The sequence below is a fragment of the Podarcis raffonei genome, chromosome 14 (assembly GCF_027172205.1).
Source record: "Podarcis raffonei isolate rPodRaf1 chromosome 14, rPodRaf1.pri, whole genome shotgun sequence".
NCBI lineage: Eukaryota > Metazoa > Chordata > Lepidosauria > Squamata > Lacertidae > Podarcis > Podarcis raffonei.
The window spans coordinates 35,998,993-36,025,110 of record NC_070615.1 but is presented as its reverse complement, the minus strand read 5'-3'; the positions used below and the strand labels follow the sequence as shown (position 1 = coordinate 36,025,110).

The window sequence follows — 26,118 nt, the reverse complement described above, 5'->3', positions numbered from 1 at the left end:
CGCTTTGATCCAAGCCTTCAGTCCATGGCCAAATGCCTGTTCATTTCAAATGAGGCAGTTAGCAAAGTGCTTTCCACCATTCCTCCTGGGAATATCCCAGAGCCACAAGCCCCCTTAATCCCCTTAAATCCATCCTGCCCAGCCTCCCCCACTTCTCTGCTGCCCTCCCACTGTCCTTCAGCAACACCCCTTTAAAGAGCTCACTTGCTTGTCAATGACAACTTCCAGAGCCTGCAGGGTGGTTTTAAAACAAGATAATTTTTTTTAATTTATATAAAAACCATCAGTTTAACAACGTTTACTGTACAAAGGAATTAAAAACAGAGGAATGGTACGTGTGTGGGAGAGCAGCTAGTTTCTAGTGTTTGATATCAGATCACATTCTTTGAGTTGAACATTAATAAAATAAGGTACAAGTTCAGCTTTGATTGACAGACATTCCAAAGAGTCTCATTCCACAGAATTTGCCATGATTTAAAAAAAAAAAGAAGAAGGGAAAATTAAAGACAGGCATTTAGGTGAGACTGAAAATTATGCATGTACAAGTAAGAAAGAACAAGTGCAGGTAGTTGAACTCTTCTGCTCTGGTAAGAAAAGCTCCATGGCCACCCTGTCCCAGCAGATTATGTACAAGTGATATCAGATGCTGGAGACACAATAAGGAGGATTTACAGCCTGCCAAGCAGGGGGGGGTGCATGGGGGGCACTCCCTGCAATTCTTCAGAAAAACAATGCACATTCTATAGCTCTTTTGGGAAGTAGCTATTTTAAAACCAAGGGTGGAAAGATGGCTGTGTCCAGGCTGCCTCCTAGATCACCTGTTCACTGCACATCCCCAGAATGCCAGGCTGTTGAGTCAGTGATTGTCTCCCACTCCATTTAGAGCAAGCGGCAACAGGTGGTCGTGGCTGTGCCGACATGCCCTGTAAATCTCCAAGCTTCCATGCTCCTGCCCTGGATTTGGCTCTGGCTTTGTTCACAGCCCGATGAGATGCCGCTAAAGGCGTTCCCCTGCCCTTGACCTGTCCCCGCCACCCTCTTTGAGCTCATGCCAGCAGCGGGGCTTGGCTCACCCCTCGTGCCAAGCCATCTTGGAGCAGCCAATAAGCTGCAGCTCTGCCAGCTAGGCTCCTGTCAAAGTTCGTGAACAGAATGGGTTAGTCAGCTGCATGACAAGCAACCAGCAGCATCATACTACCCTTTCCAATCTGCAATAAGGTTAAGTGGCCAGACCTGGGCAGGATGGTGGGTGGTATTGAGGAAAGCCACCTGGGAGGAGACATTCACCAGGGAGAGATAGATTGAGATAAATATGGTGGGGGGGGGGAGGGAGAGAGAGAGAGAACGAACTAGGTGGCGAAGGAGGTGAATAAATCAAAGATTCCAGAATGCAATTCATATGCTCTATCAATAAAGCCAGCAGGTGACTGTAGCTTCACCCTCTGCACACTTCTGCTTCGTTTCCCATCAAGCCAGCCTCTCCTTTTAGCTTAAGACAGGCTGGAAGATATTCCCCAAACATCCATTTCAACTCCAGCCAAAGCTAAAACAACAGCCCAATGTGCATTTGTGGCAGCACAGGGTACTCTAAGTGAACAGAGAGCAGGGCAGTGTACAAAGGAAAGAGCCACGGAAGCTGCAACTAATTTGTTTCTCAGTATTCCACCTCTCCCACCTTACCCCACCAATCTTAATACTCTTATGCATGCTATAAGAGAGGCTTTTACTATCTGTGTACAATTCTGGTGAATAAATTGATTTTTGAAAAGTGAAAAGGTGTTAATGGGGGTGGGAGGGGTGGGGAGGTGTGCCCTGGATTTCTAAGACTGTTTGGGCTCCCTGAGCAACTCTGTAGTTCAGAGAAGCTGTATGAACAGGATTGACAACACCACAGGGCTAGAGAGCATCAAAAGCAAGCAGCTGACTACAAAAGCAAAAGCGCAGTAACATGCGAGGATTTCTGCCCAGCCAGAGAACATGCTGCAGGAGAGGTTTTGTTCAGGAGCCCCAGATCTCCCCATGCCTCACACAACCCAGTAATTATGAACAGCCATAAAAGAGCAGCATTTACTGATGATCGTCTCCCCCCGCCGCCACCCCCCCGCCATGATCTTTTTGAGATTTGGTACAGTCTAACCTTTTGCCTTAAGCCTCCTGGGAGGCAGGGATGGCTTGATCAGTCATTAACCAATTCCAGATGTAGTCAGGACTCCCCCACCCTCATTCTCTTCCCCCCACCCCATCCCCACAAACACAGCAGTATGATTCAGAACCCTGCCCTTGCTGTCCATTTAAGCCATGCACTTGTTACCAGGAATGTCTGGAAAATCTAAGTCAAAAAGAAAAGAGAGGAACAAATCCCTACCTCCTTTCACAAACAGAATTTTTTTAAAAAATGACAGCAACCCTGTGAGTCTTATACAATTCTCAGAGTGTTGGATCATTTTGCTCCTTGACCCCCGTCAACCCCCCTCCTACTTCAATTAGCCCTAGGGTTCAAGGCTCAGTACTTCTATTTACAAGGCAGCACAACATTTCCCCCCTGATGTCCTTCTCTTTAAAAAAAGGCAGGAATGGAGGAGAACTAAGAAGAAGAAAAAAGTAGTGAGAATCTCTTTATATTTATAAATAAGTGAAAATGTCAAGCAGCCTGCTTTCTAAGGATCCCCAGCCAATCATGGTATTTCTGTTGGGTAAAGGCAGAACTCTATCTGGGTTGAAGTTGCTATAATTCCTGCCTCCTCACCCCCTTTTTTAAAAAAAAGAGTCATGTTCACTGTAGCACCAGCAATCCACTTGGGAGCGCAAGGTTAAAGTTGCAGCACAGAGTCCCATCTCCTCCCTCGCAGGAAGAAGAGAGTCATTCCCTTGAGGCAGCCATGCAGTTGCCCCTCAGAGCAGGGTGAGGGGCACACCTACTGCATTCTGGGAAGGCTGGCTCAGCACCCCCTTGCCATGTGGGATCCTGCCAACCTCACGTCAGCCCACAAGCTCCATGCCAATCCTGTAGGCACTGTTGCCAGAGACACAGAGGAACGCCAGGAGAGACCCCAGTGGAATGGGTTACGTGTGTGTAAACATCTGTACATCAGTGAGTGGGCGGGCGTGGCTGGAGGAGACACTCCCCAGCACCGACTTGCTAAGAGATCTTGCAGTTGTTGCGCGAGCAGTTCTGTGGTGGGCTCTGTGGCGGACGGATAGACTTGGAGCGTTTCAAGCTGTTGCCTTTGCTGCTGCTCCCGCCTCCGCTGCTGGCCAAGGAGTATGAGCGGCCGTGCATCATCACTGCGTTCATGCCGTTAGCCATGGAGAAGGACTTCAAGTGGCTCTTGATGGTGACGGGAAGGGGCAGCTTGTCTATAAGGTGGACGGGCGTGCAGGAAACAATGGCACGGCAGCAGAGGTCTTGCAGGCTGAATACTGTGGATGTGGGAGGCAATAAAAAAGAAATACGGGATTAGAAAGGATGTACGATTGGAACAGTTCTTGTATCGTTTGCTCTGGTGCGAGTATACCATTTTCCATGAACAAATGTTTAGTTCTTCAGGTGTCAGGCACTTCCCCAGTTTCAGCTAGCATTGTGGACCTGTATATGGATGAGCTGAGCCTATAAATCCCAAATCCTGTAGTTTTAAAGGTATGCCTGCAGCAAGCTACATTTTCATACATTCTTTGGAGGGGAAATAGCCCAAGAGATCAGTGTAGCCCGCTTCTGGTTACCAGTTTCCTTTTGTAAGTGCTCCACTGAATAAGTCAACCCACAATCTATCTAAATTAACACTTCAAGAAGTGCAACACCACAGCGACATCCTTCAGCCCCTTCTCCAATATCAGGATCTGGTTAATTCACTCCAGCCGCTGAATCTGTTTTACCTGGTTTTATCTTAGTAATCAATTGGAATTGTTGTTTCATGTTTGTAATCCACCTTGAACATTTTTTGAATATTTAGCATAAAATCATATATACCCATTCATTAGATAGACATCTTGAAGTAGGGGCACAGCTGCATAACCTGAAAGTGCAGCTCTTGACACACATACCTCTCCTCACCCTGCAATAGCACACACCAGAACTTATTGTGACATCAGTTTACATAGGGAACCAACCAATCTGGCCAGAAGTACAAAGCTTGACTTGTGCGCTATTTCCAGCACAGCGGACACCATCAAGTCATGCCATCAAGCAAAGCTGCCTGGTTCAACAGTCCAGTCCAGCTGGCACTGCTAATTTCCCCATAAGATGGTTCCTGACAACTATGAGGACTAGAAACGTGCTTTTATTTTCAAAACATTTAATATATTGAACTCCATACTATCCCAATGGCTATGCAAGGCTCTGCAGCCCCAAGTAACACCAAGTATAGCATTGGGAAGCAGAAGCCCCAGGTTTTGCACAGAACACTGAGTTTAGGCTGTTTGATCAGTTTATATGGCTACATTCCTATAGCCTCTGATATGTGTTTCAGTATTCAATAACAACTCTTCTAGGGAGGCAGAGTTCTTTCTCTCTCTTTCTCTCTACATTCCAGACAAGAAACTGAAGCTAGAGAATTAGTGACATGCCCAACAGAATTTTAGAGCTGGGAATGAACCCGCATCTTCTCCCAAATCATATTCTTGTGCGTTAATCAGGTTTCTTGGGCCATTGTCAAAGTAATTAATGCCTCCCCACAACTGGCTGGCGGGAAAGCCGACTGGCTGGCTAAGTCATGTCTGCAGAAGACACACTGCATATAAATTCCCTTCCAGACAAAGCCCTCGAGACTGCAATTAAAATTGGAAGAGGGCTTCCCTGCCTGAAAATTCAATGAGGGAGGACAGGCTTGGTCTAGAGGTGAGCAGACATGCTGCATGCCTCAGAACAGAGCACATTCCGATTTGACAAGTATACAAGCCCTGGCAACCTGAGGCAAACAGCCCTGAACTCTGATCCCTTCCCACAGCTGGACTGAGACCCTATGAGCAAACTTGCTCACACCCATGAGAACCTGTGGCCCCGTGTTTCTTTCTAAGCAGTGTGCAAAATCTTGTAACATCTGCTTTGCAAAGCAGAACAACTACTCTGGGGTGGGGCAGATTTGCTTTGATGAGGTCACTGCTGGGGGAGGTGGGGGAGAAGAGAGGAAGGCATTCTAGTTCTGTTACTTGAGGGCCTGACACAGTTCAGGTCACTAGCAAAGTTTCACGCAGGGAGCCAAAAGGGTCAGAGCAACTAATCGCTCACCTGAATGCAGCTGGAAGAGCTACTGAAATCTGCTATGAAATCCCCAGTCCACAAATCTCAGGCTGACTTGAACAGATATTACCAAAAAAAGTAAGTACATTAAACCAGACTTCTGTGCTCGTCAGCTGTGAAGCAGTGCTTGAAGTTACTATCCTCCCTATCTGTGCTCCTGTTACCCAGAATCTCAGAATACCTGTATACATGTGAACTAGCAGCAATCCCTTCTCCTAGTGGAGACTTGGATAAGAACCTCTGCCCTCTTGACTTTCCTTTTGTTCCAGTTGCCCTTAGGGCTGAGGACAAAGAAGACTTTTGCAAGCTGAACTATCTGCCAGCCTTGCATGTGAGAGTGGAAGGGGAGCTCTTTTGAAACTGAGCAGGTCAGCTATGACAGAGTCAAAGAATCCCTCCACCACAGAAATGATAGCATGCCATCTTCTGACAACAAGGAAAACTGCACCCCACAGGGAAAGCAGGAAGCTGGCTTTGTCAAGCGCTGTTTGAATGGCTCAGTGTAAGGCTGCTCTTCATATTCCCTTGCCCACAATGCCTCTTCAAACATCAAGCTGCTGGGAATGACTGACAAGGATGGAACAATATATCACACATGCTCTATATTAAGACCCCCAATGTCAGCACGGGGGGACCTGAAGTCTGTGATCCAAACAAGCTGAATAAATTAGTTGCATTGGTCACTACCGTGGAAGATGCTGGACAGATTCCCATGACTGAACTACTTTGAGAGAAGTCAAATAGAGGTCTCAAGAAAACATGAAATTTTAGTGTCAATTGATAAAACTGAAAATTAACAACTCACTGAATGCTGGCTAGCTTATGCTATAAAGTTTGTTTAAGAAATCAAATCTGGAGTGGGAAAGTTGATACTCTAATAAAAAGATCAAGCCTGCAATATCCAAGCCTTTTCAATCCTATTTTCACAGCTATGGGAGATATAAAAACTGGCCTAGTTGGTTCAGTGCTGCATGCAAAAAGCTATTTTTAATCAGTTTCTTTTCTATATACAAGGAGGATAATGACATCAATGGAGAGAACCCAAAGTCAGGGTGGTATGTTGGGGCATAAAGCAAGTTCAATAAATTCACAGGGCTCAGTGAAGAAGAAGATAGGCAGGTATTGTCTCTAGAGGAGAAGACTCAAGGCACATAGAGCTCCATTTTTGTTTCATATCTAAATAAGGTCTGTTTCAGAGTTTCATTGTTTTTGCAGAGTGAGATTTCCCCTATTCATACTAATATGAGCGAATCATCATTAAGCAAGCTAAGTCACAGTAACTTACATGACAGACATCACACATGACATTGAGGCAAATTACCGTAGCTGAATTCAAAGAGCAATAGTGGAAATGCCATGTGTACCAAACACCAAATCCTAGAAGGAAGACTGACAACTGGAACATCTATTCCTGTCTTAATGCATGGCAGGAACAATGGTGTGGGTGCTTGCTCACCTCTGTTGGGCCTCCAGATCTTCTCCATGCCATGCCTCATCAGCACAATACGAGACAGCTCCGTGAAGGACTCAATCACGTTGAAGTTGCACAATGGGCTGACCTCAAAGAACGTCATGCAATTTTTCTCTGCATAGGAGCGGGCTTGCTCTGTTGGCACTTGCCGTTTAAAGGCCAGATGAAGCCGGTTGCCAACCAAGATGCGGGGCACACCAGGAGCATGCTTTAGAGAGAAAAACATATCACTGAACATACGCACTTCCATGCCAGCCCAAGCTCATGTTCCAACCCTTTTCCTTTGGGAAGCAAAATACCTATTTGGCACTTCTCATTTACAAGACAATGCTGTGCTTTCATTTTTCAGGCCGGGTTCTGTGCTCCTAATCTGGACATGGCACAGGGTCCAATAGAAGAAGCTGCTATCTAGAGAAGGCCATGTCCAGTACACTGCTGGCTTTCCAGGGAGTAAATGGGGACTAGAAACTGGTTTAAGCTTGGCAAATCCCAGTATCTGCCCACACCTTCCATCCCTTCTACATTCTAGTGTTAAGTGCACTAAAATATTTTCCTCTTAATGCTTGGCAATTAACAGATAACATTTTCTGATAACTATGTTAGGCCTTTCTGAAGTAGTAAACCTGTGTCTGGGCTATCCTACTCCAGACTACAGGCCAGGGTTTATATGAATAATTTCTCTGCCATATAAAAATCCCTGCACATAAGAGAATTTGTGCACTTGGGCAGGACTGGGAAGTGGATCTGGTTGGGAACAGAATCCCAATATCTCCCCACCCCTCCATGGGCTAACTTTGACAAGCAGGTGAGGCTGAAACCCATAACCTCTCATTATAATGATCCCAGGTGACTAACACCTGTCAAAGGAGAAAGATTCTAACCTAGACTCCACCTGGATATGAGTTTTCTTAGTGCAGGGATTTTTACTTGGGTGTTTGGTCTCAATAGAAGGTTATAGAAGCATTTCAGCCTGCAGCAGGATGCAATAGTACCTAACTGACAGTTTGCTTCAATATAGTATAAGGTCCTAACAGGAAACCAAAAATTCTGACATTCCCTGAACCAGATTTGTAGATGATGAACAAAGATAAAAAGACCAAGTTTATGGAAGTCTAATGCAGTCTTTGCCATTCTTACCTCATCAATTTCCTTGATCCATCTGTCTATTCCATCAAAAGACCAGCGATTGGTAATGTCGTAGACCAAGAGGATTCCCTGTATGAAACAGAACACCAAATGTTCAAATTAAAACAAAAAAAAATTCCAAGTTGCTTACTTGCAGAAGGTATTCTCCTAAAGTTGGTCAATGGTGACTTCACACCCAACTGTGTGTTCTTTTCCTGCCTTTTTGCCATATAATTCACTTCTACTGTAAGGTTTTCAAAGTATTCTACCCATTTCTAGTCATATGATTAGGAATTCTGAGAACCATTCTTTTACCAGCCTACTGAAGGCTCCCTCCAACCCCACGCCTGACCTATAGACTATAACAAAGTTTTTTTGGTGTGTGTGCGTGTGTAAAGAAATACAAGAGGGATGTTTCAGAAAGCTGGATGTTTTCAGCGATAAGTTAGGACCCAGGTCACAAGCAGAATTCCCAGTCTGAAGTGGAAGAAATAGTGGAAGAGAAATAGAAATGCTTTTTCCCCCATGGCAAGACTCTAGTTTCAGCACAGCCATCATTCTGTAGCCTAAGCCAGGAGTAGCCAACATGGTGCCCTCCAGATGTTTTGGTCTACAACTCCCATCAGCCCATTGACTATGTTGACTGAGGCTGATGAGAATTGGAGGGCACCACCCTTGGCCTAAACCAATATGGATGCATTGTTAGGGCTGCCCCAAACACAATCACTGGTTCCCCCTGGCTCACTTCCAGACATTAACAAACTGATAAGCAATGACTGCAGGTGGCACCTTTGCCTGCAGTCAAGTAACAGAAGCTAAGCAGCACTGCTGACTGTACTCACCTGAGCTCCCCTGGAGTATGACCGAAAAATTGTACAGAACCTCCCTTGGCCCGATGTGTCCCTACAATGAAGGAGGGAAAAAAGTAGATGGCTTTCAGATCTCCCCATTCCACCTTCCCAACCCTTTTGTTGAATCCTTAGCTAATAACAAAACCATTCCATTCAGTGATCTGTTGGTTAAAATTGGAACTACATACTATACAAGAGGATATTGTACAAAAGTCATTATTTTTCTCCCCAAAATGCTGTGCTTCACATATGGATTTGTGTAGAGTGCACTCTCATACTCCACGCCTAAAAAGAACACTCTAACTTATCCCAGTCTTGTGTACCCACAAATATATTTCCTGCAGAAGAATATACACAAGAAAATTTTACCATACATGTTAATAAACACTAGTAAGAGTGCATATTATCTTTTCCACACAAGTACACATACAAAAGATATCCCAAATGACTGGTTGTTCAGGAATATAGATTACATGTTAGCATCTGAGAACTAAAAATTTTTTTACAGCTCTATTTATCAATCCAGAACATCCATACTCTCAAGCTGGGTTCAAGTTCATTACTCCCATTTTATCTACTGATGCAGCTCATTGTTTTCAGTTCTTGGAGGCTGTTACTGGCAGAATTCAACCACAACAGAAGCTACAGCAGACACTTCCAGGTCCTGCTCAACACCAGCTGCCCTCACTTTGAATGAATTTATTAATACGGTCACAGACCAGCGTCAACACACACAATATCACAGATCATAAAAAATATATATCAGAAATACAAAAGACAATATGAATATAACAAGGATTTAAATATAAAAATTAAAATTAATTATTAGCGTGCCCCCTGTAATTAACATTTAGGGGTTTAGTCACTATGGAATACCACTTGCTTCCTGCGATTGATTGCAGACGCACAGAATTTAGCTACATTTAATGTAGTCTTGGGATTCTTGTCCTCTAGCAGTAGTTTTAAACTATGGTGTTCCGATTCTTTCCTGGACTTTTGCAAAACAGGTGTAATAAAAGTCAAACGTATATCCTCATAAAAACGACAACGTAATAGTACATGTGAAGCAGTTTCAACTTCCAACGAGCCACAAGGGCAGACCCGTGCTGTGTATGGTTTACCCTCAAATCTGCCCTGAAGTAAGGCAGAAGGGAGAACGTTGAATCTGGCGAGGGTAAAAGACCGTCTGTATTTGGGTACCTGAAGACCTGACAGATAGTTAGCTGGAGAGAAACCTCTCCCATGGTCCCTTATTGCTGGATGTTTAATCATTTCGTTCATGTGGCATTGTAATTCTACGTCCCAGATACGCTGGCGAATTGTAGTCCTAGCTTTCTCGAAGCCTGTCGCTATCAGGGTCTGCTGTGGGATCCCCAAGCCTTTAAGCTTTTCCAGCAGTGTAGCTTTCCATTTGGATTGGTAGGTATCTAGTAAGGTTAAAGGTGCCAGCCCAACCGGGAAGAAAATAAGCTTTAGCCAATAATGGATCTTCAATATCCATATCCGAGTACTGATAGGAATTTGCCCAACCTCCAAACGGACCGCTATGTTGGATACGCAAGAGGGGATCCCCAGCAGGCAGCGGAAAAACTTAGCTTGGAATGCCTCTAAGAGAGTAAGGTTTTTAAAGCTGCAGATCTGGGATCCATATAACAATTGTGATAGTATTTTGGCAGCAAAGACCTGGGAGGCTGCCGGTATGTGTTGGCCCCCTTTCCCATAGAAGAATCTTATTAATGCTTTGGTAGATCTTTCTGCATTTGCAATAGTATTATTAATCTGAAAGCGCCAGGAGCCCCTTTCCTGGAAGGTTACACCCAGGTATCTAAAGGTTGCTACCTGTTCTATTGAGCGATTGTCTATTCACCATTTATGCCTCCTCCTTTTTTTAGAGAACACCATGACTTTGGATTTGTTGTAGTTAATTGTTAGTTGTTCGATGCTGCAATATTTGGTAAGAGATCTCAAAAGTTTTCTTAATCCAACACAAGAAAAAGACATTAAGACTGTGTCATCCGCATATAAAAGGACCGGGAGGGGCGTACCAGCCAATTTGGGGGGATGGGCATTTTCTTTCTCCATATTTCCTACTAGCGAGTTGATATAGAAGTTAAATAGAGTAGGCGCAAGGACACACCCTTGCCTGACCCCCTGGTGGATTTGGATTTCCTTGGATAGGTGGCCCTGTCAGTCACACCTTACCCGGATCCGTGTATTTTCATATAGACTGCGGATGAGATACAGTAGGCGTTTGCTTATATTTGCGGCGCTTAGCTTTCCCCAAAGCCTGTCCCTCGGTATTAAATCAAAAGCAGATTTGAAATCTATAAAAGCCACGTATAGGGAACCTCCTTTTCTTGATGTATATTTCTCCACAAGATGTTGGAGAACAAGGCCCTGGTCTAAAGTTGACCAATTTGCCCTAAAACCAGCCTGCGCTTCTGAAAGAATGTGGTCTTGTTCCAACCAGTTCACTAATTTGTCGCATAGGTGGGCAGCGTACAATTTGCTAATAATACTTAGGAGGCTGATTGGCCTGTAATTAGCCGGATCTGATCGGCTCCCTTTCTTGAATAAAGGGATGATGATTGCTAGTCCCCAGTCCTCAGGGAAAGTGGCCGATTGATCTATGCTGGTAAATAGGGCAGCTAGCACAGGGGCCCACCATTCAACATTAGCCTTAAGGAGTTCCGGTGTAATATTGTCTACGCCGGGTGTTTTTCCAGGTTTAAGGGATTGGATGAGCCTATAGATCTCTTCTGTTGCTACTGGGGGCCATTCGGCGCCAATATCACTCGGAGCTGGGGGCATGGCCTGCAGATGTTGATTTGATGTATATAAGGATAGAAAGTAAGCCTCCCAAATCCCAACTGGTATAGTATAATCAATTTCAATCGGGGAGTCTTGCCAACTTTTCGCGACTATTTTCCAAAAAGTGGCTGAGTCTTTCCTTCGAGAGGCTTCTAATAAACGTTGCCACTCCCCCCTTTGGGCGTGAAGCTTTTTCTTTTTAATCAGATCTTTATATTTACGTTTGGCTTCGAACCATTCCGCAGGAAGCAAGGGTAGGTTCGCTGCTTTGTAATTCCTGTACTTATCCAGCAAAGAACGCTTCGTAGCAATACATTCCTGATCAAACCAGGGTTTGGATTTGTTGGGGAATAAAGGTTGGCGCGATGTCTTTTTTTGGGTCAGGTGGGGTTGCAAAAGTGAAATCAGATCCTGGAACAAGATTATTCTGGAATCAGAACATGGTGAGTTTAAGAGATTATCTCTTCTCATGAGGAATATGTCCGAGTATAGCCTTTCAGATGTTTCGGCATTCAGCTTTTCGGACCATCTAATACGTGAGTATCTCAACTCCATGTTGGAGGACCTGGGGGCTTCAAGTTTATCGTTGCAAAATAAATCTTTTCTTGCATCCAGGAGGAGGCAGAGCGGTAAGTGATCACTATCAACCCTCTCCTCCACTTTGCACTCAAGGGCTCTATTTAAGAGATTAAATGATACCATAACATAGTCGATAGTGGAAGCTCCTGCATTTGATATAAAAGTAAATTCCCCACAAGTCTCCCCATTCTTGCGCCCATTTAGTATGACCAGGTCCAGCTTGTTAGAAAGACGCAATAGGCACAGACCTGCATAATTACATCCCTTATCTTTTGAGAGTCTGGTAGGTATAAGATGGTTTTCTTCCACGATGGGTGGCGAGTCGTGGAAGTGTGCATATAGTGCTTCGTCAGACTGGCCAATTCTGGCATTAAGATCACCAGCCACTAGCACTGAAGCTGCAGGGGTTTGAGTCATCAAACCATCAATGTATGTTTCCAGCCCATGCCAGGTGTTTTTAATCAGCTGCTTGCCTCTTTGGGGGGGAAGATATACATTAATCAATAGCAGGGTGAAGAATCTGCTTTTCACTAGTACGGCCATAGCCAGATGTTTCAGTGTCTCTAACTTTACTAAGGACGCCCTCAACCTTGTAGATATTAAAATGCCTAGGCCACCCTTGACTCGCCCCCCTTTAGTGCTTGGAGATCCTGTGAGGGACATTGAGGAAAAGCCATTAAATTCTGTACGGTTGTACATAGGGCAAATAACCAATCTGCTTCTGTTGAGGATCAGCGTTTGATTGTTCTGGGTTATCTTATTGCGAATGGTGGTAATAGTCACCACAGTAGCAGAAGAGGTTTGCCGGTCTTTAGTTGTTCGTTCCGATCTTTCGTTGATTGAGGGTTAGGGGATTGTGATGTGCTTGTCACTTTAGGTTGCTGGATAATGCTCTGTTTTGGGGTCACGGGTTTAGTATTCTTTGTATTTGATTCCTTTATTGTGAGATTCTCCAGGAGCTTGAATAGCTTGGAAAAATTCAATTTCTTAATTCGTGTATGACTCTTAAGTCTGCATAGCCTGTCTACATGAAAGTTCAGTTAACTTTTTGTTAGGTGAGTGAGAACATATTCTCTTGAAGATTTAAGAAGTGCTACAAATGATTGGTTGGGGGTGTGGGCTCAGAAAAGATCATTAATCCACAAAAATGCACATGCAAGGCTATCTTTAATGAATATGGCAAGTTGGTGAACTCTCTCTGTCACCCAACGTCCACGTACACATAAAAGAAAAGTGTTGGAAGCAGTCCTTCAGTACTGCCTAGCCGTAGAGAGAATTCTTAGCTCTTCATTTAAAAAGCTGCTATGAAAACAAACAAAGGACAAATTTTGGCTGGAGAAGATATGTTTGAGTTCAGCATTCAATGGCTACTCCAGAGGCTGACATTACACTGAGGAATTCTTACAACTCTGTTTAGGAGTACAACGTGTTCTGTAGTAAACAAACATAGGGTGTGTTAAGGACACCAGCTGCCTCAGAGCTTGTGTGTAGATTTAAGCCATGCCTTCTCATCTATTTAAACATTACAGCACACCAAGGGGCATCACCAGACATCTGTGATGCTATGAGGAGTGCTGTGCTGACCTAAGCAAGTGCCTACATAAGTGCAAGCTGCGGTCAGGTTAGTCACAGAACACGTTGCAGTGTGTTGGTCTCTGCTGTGTCCAATGACCTGGGAGGGGTGCATGACAAACAGCTGGAGGCCTCACCACCCTCATTCCCCTGCATCAGATTTCCCAGGGAGATCAGATTTTTGGTGCAATTGAGGCATTACTAAATATCTAAAGGGTCAGATTTTTGCTGGCACTTTTCTTATACACCCGTCGCTACACAAACTAGAAGCTTGTTCCATCTATCCTGTTGCAAACAGCATAATGTGAGGGAGAGAGTGGTAATCATTATGGTAGACCAGGGCAATGGATTGCAATTCCAGTCATCCTCAACCATCGACTATGCTGGCTGGGGCTGATGCTGCCCAACAACATCTAGTGGGCACCACACTGGATGCTCTTGTGGTAGAGACTTTGTGACTAAATTCACACACCATCCTCCTTGTACAAGAGGCCATTTCCATAAGTGGCCAAAAAACAATGCTCTTAGAATGAACACTAAGTAGGAACCAGGGCTGTTTTGAAAGTGCTTTCATGCAGGACCAGATGTACACGTTTAAAGGTAAACTGTCCTTAGGCCACAGGGCAAAAAATATGGCAAAAAAAAAAATCTGCCGAGACACACACAAACTGAAGGTGGGAAAAGTGACTTAGCATATCTTCCCCTACTGTCCTCCTTTACTTCCTTGTTTTTCTTCATGTCTTCCATTCACATTGTAAATCTGTATGCAAGGTTAAATTATGTTGTATGCCAGGCATAGGCAAACTCAGCCCTCCAGATGTTTTGGGACTACAACTCCCATCATCCCTACCTAACAGGACCAGTGGTCAGGGATGATGGGAGTTGTAGTCCCAAAACATCTGGAGGGCCGAGTTTGCCTATGCCTGTTGTATGCTGTAAGCCCCTTGTTTTCTTTTCAGCATGTAGCAGCAGTAGAAGGAAGAGGGAGGAGATGGTGCTTGTGAAGCCGAGCTGGTGAAGCCAGGCCATACAAGAGAAGGATGGGATAAGGAAAAATGTAATCTACATGCTATAATTAAATGAAATCAGTATCTATGAACATCTCCAGATAAGCCCAGGCAGCCACTTCTAAGCTTGCAAGAACATTATATTGATGAACCCAAGTTCTTTCTTGGCTTAAGGTCATGTAGGCACTCTTAATACTTTGGTAAGATTTCAGCAATGCAACCTTACCAGAGCTCCAGTTTGACTCGTCTGCCATCTAACAGGATTGTTGTGGTCTTGTAGTCAATTCCTGTAAATAATAACAATGGAAGTGTGATTACACAAAAACCAGGCATAACGGCACTATTTCAGTGACATGTAAGTGTTCAAAACCAGAAAAAGCTGTCACAACACCAAGTGTTTGGGGGAATGATGCTTGTGGTAGTAGCATAGTAAGTTTTAATATACAAAACAAGCAACTCAGAAGAGCAGTAAACAGACAATTATCATTTATCTGGTAGCAAGGACATTTAGGTCTCTTACAACACAAAAAAAGTTAGCTGTGAGGAATGAGGAACCAAGAGTTGTTTGTCAAACTGACCTACTTCTAGTTAAATACAATTTCTTCACCATATTTAGCATAACGTTAAATTAAAAAACTACTACAACAAAATTTATATACTACTTGATTGTAAAAAAACACACCCTACCAATTGTTTACATTTCCCCCCCTCAACTTGATGTTGAATTCATCCACTTAAGATTTGTACCCTCACTTTGAGTACAGTGTATTTTGTCTAGGTATTATTACTGAAATGTGAAGGCCAGGAGTGGCATTCAGGTATGTTACGTTCAGACTAGACCCACTGAAATTAAGGACCTAACTCAAACATGTTCATTCATTTCATAAGGTCTACTAGATTTTGAGCTAGCAGCAGCAACTGACCAGAGAACCTGTTGGTGGATCATTGGGACATGGACCTCAACAGAGTCTGATATCTGCATTTTGAAGCTTAATTTCAGAGGATGCATCTGATTGTGGCCAAGATCTGCACATTACAGCTTTGCATTACAGTTTTTGTATGCAAGCAAAAGGACATACAACCATAAGGTAAAGGTAAAGGATCCCTGAATGGTTAAGTCCAGTCAAAGGTGACTATGGGGTGCAGTGCTCATCTCTCTTTTCAGGCTGAGGAAGCCAGTGTTTGTCCACAGACAGCTTTCCGGGTCACGTGGCCAGCATGACTAAACTACTTCTGGTACAACAGGACACCGTGACGAGTGCCAGAGCGCATGTAAATGCTATTTAACTTCCCCCGCCACAGCCATATCCACCACCAAAAGGTAGCATTCAACTCTCAAAAACAATTCATACTATAGTCATGTTGCTGCCATCTTAACAATAACTTGACAGCACTATTGGCATGTCAAATGCCAAGTCAATGAGTTCTATTTCTAACTAGGCAGCTTTGTTATTAGCAAGTATACCAAAATACTTCATACATATTCAATTGTGTTGACACAGAGATTTCATTTCCCTGCCACACATCTGTGTCAATATCCTTGGAGACCTGGATATTGCACTAATAAGGTCTCAGCTGGTCACTTTTCTTCCTGTTCCTCCCAATGCTTTAATCTGCATATTAATTAGTCCATTGTTAACAAACTTCAAACAGGAAGCTGACTGCTGGCAATTGGTCCTGCCCCACATGAGATCAAGCACCACTTCCTTTAATTTAAGAAAGAAATCCCACTGATTCACCGTTTCCAGGGACACATGCTTTCAAACCTATCAGGTTGCATAAGAAATGAAGATTTTAAGTATAAGCAGTCTGACTTTGAAATATATAGTAAACTTTTCAACAGCTTGCTTCAAAAACAAATTTTTACATATGATTTCTTTAACTTGATCCAAACACACTAAACACACCCCACACTAAAAATATCATTTTCTCTGTAAAGAATGATCCATGGAGGAAAAATTCTTTCAAGGAAAGTGAACTGGCTATCTTCATCTGCCTCAGCTGCAACAAAACATGTTGTAACTCTCCAAAGGTTAGACTAAGCAGCTATCCTATCTTTAAAAGACATCTGAAGGCAGCCCTGTTCAGGGAAGTTTTTAATATTTAACGCTGTACTGTTTACTGTTTTTTTAACACTTGATTGGGAGCCGCCCAGAGTGGCTGGGGAAACTCAGCCAGATGGGCGGGGCATAAATAATGAATTATTATTATTATTACTTCACCCCCGAAGGCGCACTCCTCCATTGTCTAGTGACAGATGGATGCCAGCCAACCAAGTACTACTGGGATACAGTCCTAACTCCAGAAAACTCTGTCCTGTGTCTCGCCAGTATAGTTGGCGACACACTCCTATTTTAATATCCTCCAACTATCTAGTGCGCAAGTTGCCAGTGTGGTGCCCTCCAGCTGCTGTGGAACCACACCTCCCATCTTCCCTGACCATAGCTTACACTGGCTGGAGATGAGGTCAAACAATATCTGGGGAAGCACCATGTTGGCTACCCCTGATCTAGTATCTACAGTTAGCTCAGGTCTCAAAATAAGTTATAACAAGGGTGGGGACTGCATTCCATTGGAGGCAATCTGTTGATGGACACAAGCCAGTGGTGGATGGAACCACAGCTGAAAGTAGGCAAGTCCATTTCTCTTTTGATAATCCCCTTCCCCACTGCTCCAGTCACATGAAAGTAGGCTAAGGGCACATGTCGTCATCTAGCCACAGGCTGCCAACCCTGAGTTACAGATTGCCAACTGTTAATGAAAATTTGCTTCCTGTTCAGCCCAGGAGCAGTCTATGCTTCTGGAACATTCTGGGCACTTAGCCTACCACAGTATCCCCCAATAAACATGTTAAAACATTTATTTCCAAAGAATAGCCTTTAAGTTGCACACCTGCATTGACAAACTCCCACATGACTTACAACAGTTCACATATATTCTTAGAATGTAAAATAAAGATTTTGTTTTATGTTGTCATTTCTATTAAAACCCTGTTTGACAAGACAACCTGACTACTTTTGTTTATAGAAAAAAGCAACTTACAGCCATTGATTAAAAATCCTCAGGCTCAATCTGAGATGTACCGTACTTTTCCGTGTATAACATACCCCCATGTATAAGATGACTCCTATTTTGGGGGACTAAAAATTAAGAAAAAGGGGGGAGATTGCCCAGAGTTGTGGAGCTTTTTTGTGGAGGATTGCACAGAGTGCTTGAACTTTTTTTAGGGGAGGTGTTGCCAAAAATCATTCACCCACATGGCCGACGCTAACACTCGCACATGTCGCAACAGCTTCCTAATGTCTGTCCCCTCACCAGCAGAAGCAGCCTATTGCCTGCCCAATTGCCACAGCGACACCCACTCAACAACATCCCTTGCTGCAGACACCAATAACACTCTGCAGACCATCTCTGGCTCGCGCCATCAACCAACCCCATGTCCCCCCTGGGCACTACCCATGTATAAGACAACTACCTATTTTAAACATAATTTTCCAGTAAAAAAACCCCGTCTTATACACGGAAAAGTACGGTATATCTTCAGGGCCCACTCTGTTATTTTTGTAGTTGTACACTTTAAAGCTGTTTTTAATATACAGGTAGCAACTGATTACGCTTATTCAATATGTGTGCAACCACACATACAAGCACCAGCCCAAACCCAGAAGTAACCCAACAAGTCACAAAAATGGGGCAACCTTATTCAGCCTCCCCCACGTTGGAAGATACATTGCTGTAGCTACCTTATGTACCAATAGAAAGGTAGCACAGTTCTTTGCCCTGGCAGAGAGAGAAAATATTTATTGCCAATTCCTAAGCAGCTGCCCAGCCCAAAGCTGAACAAATATTTCAGTTTCCTAGGAAGGAATAGTTTTAGGCCTTCAGGTTGGCTGCTTTTTAATTCATAGTATTTCAGTCACTATTTGGGCCGGACTTAATTCATAGTGATATCATTGGCCAAGCCAGACATGATGCTAATTGTGAAAGCTTTCCTTTAGTGCCAAATGAAGCTTCCTTTCTCCAAACCTATTAGCAGCTTGGGGAAATCAATACCTTGGGGTATGAGGGGAAGAGCTAAATCCCCTCATTGTGTGCCATGGTTCCAACCCCACCCCCTTGCATCTTCTCTTTAAATGTGAAAAAGTAGATGAGAATTGCAGTGATACAATTAACATAATTTATAGTTTGACCCTATGCAAATATAAGGAAAGGTTCCAGTCCGTGTGAAAGGCTTTCCTTCTTATTTAGGTAAATATTCACAGTGCTGGACTGTCCATGAATGCAACGCTTCCATAATCCAAATCTCAGGCTAGCAGCAGTATCACTACTTGATCTTAAAATATTAAGGCCGTCAGTGCAACTCCTTCACAATTACACTAGACATATTTCCTTCAGGGTCAATGATGCAACCAGCCTCTGCTTCTCCTTTGCATTCCAGAACACTAACGCTCTTCAGCTTTTATAAACAGTTGATTACAATGTATCATAAGGAATCGTATCACAAAAAGGAACTCATTTCAGCAGCAAGTATTTCACTTTTGAAATCATCAGGCTTGTTCAGACAAGTTCATGAGGTGGAGTACAGCTCAACTGCCCCAACCATGTATGTTACATAACACTGAACAAACTTTCAAATGAATAAGGCAGAAACTGACATGTTTGTGCCACTGGGTGGCACTATTGCACAGAGGCTTTTGGGATACTGCTGAAAGTCAGCCTTTAAATACCTGAGTGCTTTAAGTGCCTCCCCTTAAACTCCCATCTTTACAACAGTTGTAGGGAAACATTGGTGTTTTCTTCAGCAAACAAACTGTGAATATCCATATATTTATATGCGTACTGAGAAGCACCAGTCTGTTGATTGATCTCATTAGGAGTTGTGTTACTTTATTTCACTATATTGCTACATTTTTTATTTGTTATTTACTCTGTTTCTAGTTTATGTGCCATCCACATCTGCCTGGGCTGGACATTATGAATTTACATATTAAAGAGTTTTCGGTGAGAAAGACCATTGGATCAAACTATGAAATTAAAAACTGAAGTTCAAGCATTCAGTCACATGGATATGCTCTGTTGGTGGACAATGTACAAACCAGTTTGATTCTATTGCTTATAGCAGGTCTACCCAACATGACACTCTAAGATAAAATGCAAGCCACTAACCACGTAATTGTAGCCTATCAGATGCCTGAAAATGTTGCAGTCTCAGGCATGAAAACAAAAAAGTTTACCATTTAACCATTTATTTACTATTACATTTATATCCCACTTTTCCTTCAATGAGGCTTTAGGCAACATATACTGTTCCCCCATTCTCAGTTTCAACCCAACAACCTTGTTGGCTAGGCTGAGCTTCATGATGGAGTCGGAAATTGAATTCTGGCCTCCCAGGTTCTAGTCCAGCTCTCCACCCACTAGGCCAAATTGGCTTCATGTCTGGCATGCCAGGCTCAATTCAGTGGCAGGAAATTACACAAATGTGGTTTAATGTGTCTAGCTATGTGGAAGACACAATGGGGCTATGCTCCATCCAAATATGGGTCACTGCAGCAGATCCACGATCATTTAAGAGATGGGAAGAAGGGGAGAGAGAGCAAAAGACAAAAAATTAGGAGAGAGCACAAAACAAGGCATAGAGAAAGAGACTAACAAGATATAAGAGTATGATAAAAGTTGTTTTAATGTTGCAGGTTGGTGCTAAATGAAAAAGCCCTGGGCCTGATAAGTTGTTAACTACCAACAGACAAATGGAAAAACATATTTCTTTCTAAGCTATGGTTGCAAATGTTTATTTCTTACATCTATATTCTTCTTTTTCCTCCAAGGAACAAAAGATGGTGTACATGGTTCTCCCCCAGACTTCCGGGTTGGCGCCATTGTTTAATGGCGGATTCCCTCCGAGCTCCGGAGGGAATCGGCTCCGTAGCGTCTGGGTCTGGCCGCTGCGGCGAAGCGGGGACCCTTAAAATCACAGGCGCGGATGCCTGTGAACACAGAGACTCGGCGGGCACCATTTGCGCCCCCCCAATCCGCGACGGAGCCTTTTTAAAGGCTTCGGAACGGAGGCAGGGTGAGGCGTGGTGCTGAGAGTACTCCCTCGCCTACGGAGTGAAGCCGCAAGCCATTGACAGAGAGCGCCAACTTCTTTCAAGACCGACTGGACTCTAAAATATAAACCCGTGAGTAATACGGAGATTGGAACGTTAAAAAAAATTTTTAATTTTGGATCTGGAACGAGCGGGAAGGGGCTAAAAAGGAAGTCACCCCCCCTCCTTGTAAACAATTTAAAGCAAAGGACTGGGCAACTAAGGTCGAGAGAACCTGTTTTTTTAGTGAAAAGATCTTGATTTCACGGTTTTGACATTATAAGGATTTACTGGAGGATAAAAAGAATCTTGGGAGCTGAAATTTCACCCCCCCCCCCGAGACCCGGGAACGTCCTATGAGAAAGCCTGTTGTACTGAAGATTTTGACAGCTGTCAAGAGAGCTGCTAGTCAGCTAGTTGCCAGCTGGAAAAAGAGAACATTGTTTCTGCTGTTTTTGCTGGTTCACTTGGTATAACTTTGTTGAAAACAACGAGGGCTGATACAAAATAACTGGACTTTTGGTTTTGAGCTGAAAGGAACATTAAGGAACTAAAATCCCCCTAGAGGGGTAATAGGGATACTACATTACAAAAATGACTGGAGTACGTAAATTCCAAGCAGAACTGGACAGAACATTCGCTCTCTTGGGAAACTTGAAAGATGAATACAATGTTTTGTCTACAAAGGTATCACTTCTACACTGGACAGTAAACAACAGTTTTGAGCCTGATAAGGACTTGAAACAGGAAGCCTACTTAACTGAACAAATAAATGAAACTGAAAGTGCAGAAATGATGGAGCAAGGTGCTGTTTTTGAAGAAAATGAAGGAGAAGCAGGAGATGTGCAGGAGTTAAAGGAGAGTTACAATATGAGGCCTGACATGATGATAAAAAAGGACAATAAAAATTGGATGTGGAAAGCCTGGTCTGAATGGGAGCCTGGAAAATGGAGAGATCTCCCTTGGAGGAGATCTGAAGACCTGAGGATTACAAATCTGCGGAAGGTGAAAGCTGGAGCCTTGGGGACATTTGGATCTGTAAGAAATTTGAAACAAGAGTTGGAACCCCCCACAGGCTTTGCTTTTAAGTATGGAAGACTGGCTGGAAGCAACAAAGATTCTGCTGGGCCGGAGCCTCTTCGAGACTTGGGGTTTAACATTAAGGACCATCAAAGAGACCGGCAGAAAGGAACTGAGAGAGATAAAAGGGCCTCAGATGTGAGGTCTCCAGGCTAAATAAATAACATAAAGACTGATGGACATTGGTCGGGGATTGGAACCGGGAAAAGGGTGGGTGGAGGTTGGGAATCCAAAGGGCACATAAGGATCATTTGTTTTCTTTTTTTTTACTTTTAATTAGTGGCAAGGAAATTGGGTAAATTGTGGAAAGGAAATTTTGGTCAACTTTAGGAAAAAGGTTTAAGAACAACTAATGAGGTATAAGTATTGATGTGTGTTTTTAATAAGGTAAAATTGGTTTCTTCTTTTTTAAATTAATTGAAAATAAGATCGTTAAAAATAAATGGAGGAAATGGAAAAAAGAAGCAAAGTAAAAAATGGTATGTTAGAATAAATGTATAAGTTAAGGTAAAGAAATAAGTTAAGGACTTGCTGAACTGACAATTTAAATTGGAATACAAGAAGGGGAGGTGTGAGGAGGTCTGAGAAATAAGGTTAAGAACAATAAGTGTTAGTAACTTTATGTGTTTTTTCTATTTTTCTTTTGTTGTTTAATTTTGTTATGTATTTTTGTATTTTTCTTTTGTTCTGTTTATTTTTTGTTCTTGTTTGTTTTTTGAAAATGCTAATAAATATTTAATAAAAAAAAAATACATGGTTCTCCCCCTCCCAATTTCATTCTCACAACAATCCTGTGAGGTAGGTTTGGCTGAAACAGTAACTGGCCCAAGGTCATTCAATGGGTAGGGATTTGAACCCTGGCCTTGAAAAATATTAAGTTTTAATTATAATGCTAAACCATAATAATAGAATCATAGAACCATATCATTGTATAGTTGGAAGAGAGCCTGAATGTCATCTAGTCTAACCGCCTGCAATGCAGGAATCTCAAACTAAATATGCATGGCAGATGGCCATCCAACCTCTACTTAAAAACCTCCAAGGAAGGAGAGTCCACCTCTGTTCCACTGTCAAACAACCCTTACTGTCAGAAAGTTCTTACTTAGGTTTAGTCAGAATCTCCTTTCTTGTAACTTGAAGCCATTGATTCGGGACCTAGCCTCTGGAGCAGAAGAAAACAAGGTTGCTCCATCTTCCATGTAACAGCTCTTTAGATATTTGAAGATGGCTATCATATCTTCTTTCAGTCTCCCCTTTCCCAGGCTAAACATACCCAATTTCCTCAACAGTTCCTCATAAGGTTTTGTTTCCAGACCCTTGACATAGCATAGCTCCTGACAGTCCTGCTTTTTTGTTCCTCCTGGGGTTTGTCTCCTGCATTGGGAGATCTTCCTCCCCCCTAAGGGCACTCTACCTGCATCTCTGTTCCAGGACAGTACACTCTGGTCTAGCAAGAATTTCTTCATCTTGCCCAATAGCATGAAGTGTGGATAGGAGGGCCTCAAGTTGCTATATCTTCTCTTCCAGCAAGGCAACCAGTTTGCACTTGCTGCAGGTGTAGTTTTCCATGTTCTCAGTCAGGAAGACAAACATAGCACAGGTGTTTCAGGTCATACTATAAGGAGCACTCTGGGCATCCCCATCAAACTCCTCCGCTAAACACTCTTGCAACATCCCTGCTTATAAGTCATGATCACAAGAGCATCATCTGTTGGATTTCTTCCTGCTGGATTTGAGCCTTCACTGAATGGGGAGTCCAGGGTCCAGCAGGTGTCACTGCTGTCTCCACTCCTACAGCCCATATTCAGCTGCCATGCTAAGATGACGACACCCATGAGGCACAGCGTTTCACGGTTGATCGTGGGAGGGCTTCTCTGACCAAATTGGTCTGCAGTTGTGGTTTCGTGTGCACATGGTAGAAAGCTGGCAAGGAGCAGAGCCCTGTGCCTGTAGCATGGCGGCCCTGGCTTTACACCCTCCAGCAGGGTGCCTGATTCAGTAATATAATGGGGCCCATCCAGTAATGAAGTGTAATGGATTTCACTGTGCTGACAATGGCCAGATGCCGCTGGAAATCCATCAATCAGGACTTGAAAGCAGTTATCCCTTCCCATTCAAGCAATTAGTTTTCAGTGGAATATTGTCTATGAACATGCAAGTATCATTTAATGATCATGGTTAAAAGTTGTCAACAAAGGTCTCCTCAATCATTTGTTTATAACCCTTTAAATAAGGATTCAAGTTAGTGGCCATCAACATATCATATAGTAGTGAATGTGTTATTTCACACTTCCTTTTTTGCCTGTTCTGAATCTAGTGGACCAAGATTTGTGTGTCTAATCACTGCTGGAGCATGAGGAACTCTCATGCCTGTAGCAATTTTCTGGTTCTCTATGTCTGTCCCAAAAGGATACGAAGAAATTAGTCAGAATTGGGCCTTAGTTATCCACCAAGTATGAAACTCTGTTTGGTAACTACATATCTAGAGGGCAAGGTAGGAATGCAGGCACTGCATTGAACACCAATGATGTTGTCCATATCCTGCTGGAACTGCTGCATTGGCAAGGCACAGAAAACCGGTCTGAGCTGTTTTCAGCTTAGCCCACATTCCAACTCTGCTTCTCTAGTCATACTGAATTTGCAATTAAAGAGGAGTTAGTTTATTAAGACTTTGGGGCCCTTTAAGCTCTTTATACGTATTGTTATTTACCAAGTTTTAGCACAACTAAAGCAAAAGTCATAAGCACAATGTTGTGAATCTGTTCATGCGCAAATACACCCAGCAACTCTTAAAGTTGTTGTATTTACCAGGCCCTACACCTATGTTTGCTGTAGTCAAGTAATAATCTCAATTCTTGGCAAGCTTTCAGTTGTATCTATATAAGGAAAAAGGAAAACGGTCACCTGCAGCTGCCCATCTCAAAGTTGTTCTTATGATCTGTTTACATTGTACTTTGCTCAATCTGTTGACAATTAACAACACTGTGTTTCAAAGGCTGCATTACATATGAGGCAAAACAGAGGCACTATTTGCACAGGAAGCTCCCACATTGGGAAAATAATAGATCCAGCTATTATGCTGTCTTGTGAAGGCTAAAGGAGTTTATACACAATATAAAAAACCAAAGACAGTAAACAGTGATCCAGCAAGAGAATGATAGACCTGGTATTAGCTCATTAGAACTGTTTCATTGCCTGTATGCCCTCTTGGACTATAAGACACCCCTGAAGTAGAAGCAGAAGATGCCCGTGACAAGAACTGGTAACAGCTATAGACTACACTCCATTATTGAAGAAGGAATAACTTTCCCCAAACTCCAATTCTTCTAACTTCTTAGACCAACTATGGCACAGCTTTCCAAACTTCTCATGTTGGTGACACACATTTTAGATATGCATCATTTTGCAACACAGTAATTCAGTTTTACTAGCAAACCAGAGGTAAAACTAACCCCTTATAAGATATATGGTCACATATTGCACGACACACCCAGACACTGCAGCCAACACACTAATGTGTCACGACACACAGTTTGGAAAGCTCTGAATTATGGTAATGTGTTCCACATGGGCTGCCTTTAAGACAGCTTAGAAACTTCAGCTAGTACAAAATGTTCATCTCCTAGAGCATGGAGAGTGGCAGGAGCATATGCAACCAACCCCACTATGATTATCCTGAATACCAGCTTCTGGGATCAATTCAAAGTCCCTCCCCGCTTGCAGGTCAACTGACAGGGTGCAAAGATATCTGTCAATCGCCTGGCATCACAATGACATCAGGTGACTTGTTTTCACCCCTGCAAGCCCTGACAAGCAGCTGATTGTTAGAATCTAACTCTTCATACCCTTGGACCCACATATTTATGGGACTGCTTACAATGGCTCTCAAAATGAACCATTCACAGTGGGATCAAACCTATCCATTCTTAAGGAAATCAGCCCTGAGTGCTCACTGGAAGGACAGATCCTGAAGCTGAGGCTCCAATACTTTGGCCACCTCATGAGAAGAGAAGACTCCCTGGAAAAGACCCTGATGTTGGGAAAGATGGAGGGCACAAGGAGAAGGGGACGACAGAGGACGAGATGATTGGATAGTGTTCTCGAAGCTACCAGCATGAGTTTGACCAAACTGCGGGAGGCAGTGGAAGACAGGAGTGCATGGCGTGCTCTGGTCCATGGGGTCAAGAAGAGTCGGAAACGACTAAACGACTAAACAACAACAACAAGATTTTGGAACGCAGAAATAAAGAAAACCATCAAACCACCTTATCTAAATTACAGTGGTACCTCGGGTTAC

At 43.2% G+C, this 26,118-nt stretch overlaps 1 protein-coding gene across 1 annotated transcript in view; it reads right to left on the bottom strand.

Annotated features, from left to right (window-relative positions):
* Positions 1-239: 239 nt before the first annotated feature.
* The window catches only part of RAB40C (RAB40C, member RAS oncogene family), a 45,365-nt gene continuing 19,486 nt past the window's right edge, over positions 240-26,118 (bottom strand). Inside the window, exons 3-7 of the mRNA XM_053364372.1 lie at positions 14,879-14,939; positions 8,675-8,735; positions 7,845-7,922; positions 6,693-6,915; positions 240-3,420 (exon numbers count right to left, since the gene is read on the bottom strand). Coding sequence (XP_053220347.1) covers positions 3,140-3,420; positions 6,693-6,915; positions 7,845-7,922; positions 8,675-8,735; positions 14,879-14,939 — 704 coding nt within the window. The 3' untranslated portion in view covers positions 240-3,139. The remainder of the gene's footprint in view (positions 3,421-6,692; positions 6,916-7,844; positions 7,923-8,674; positions 8,736-14,878; positions 14,940-26,118) is intronic.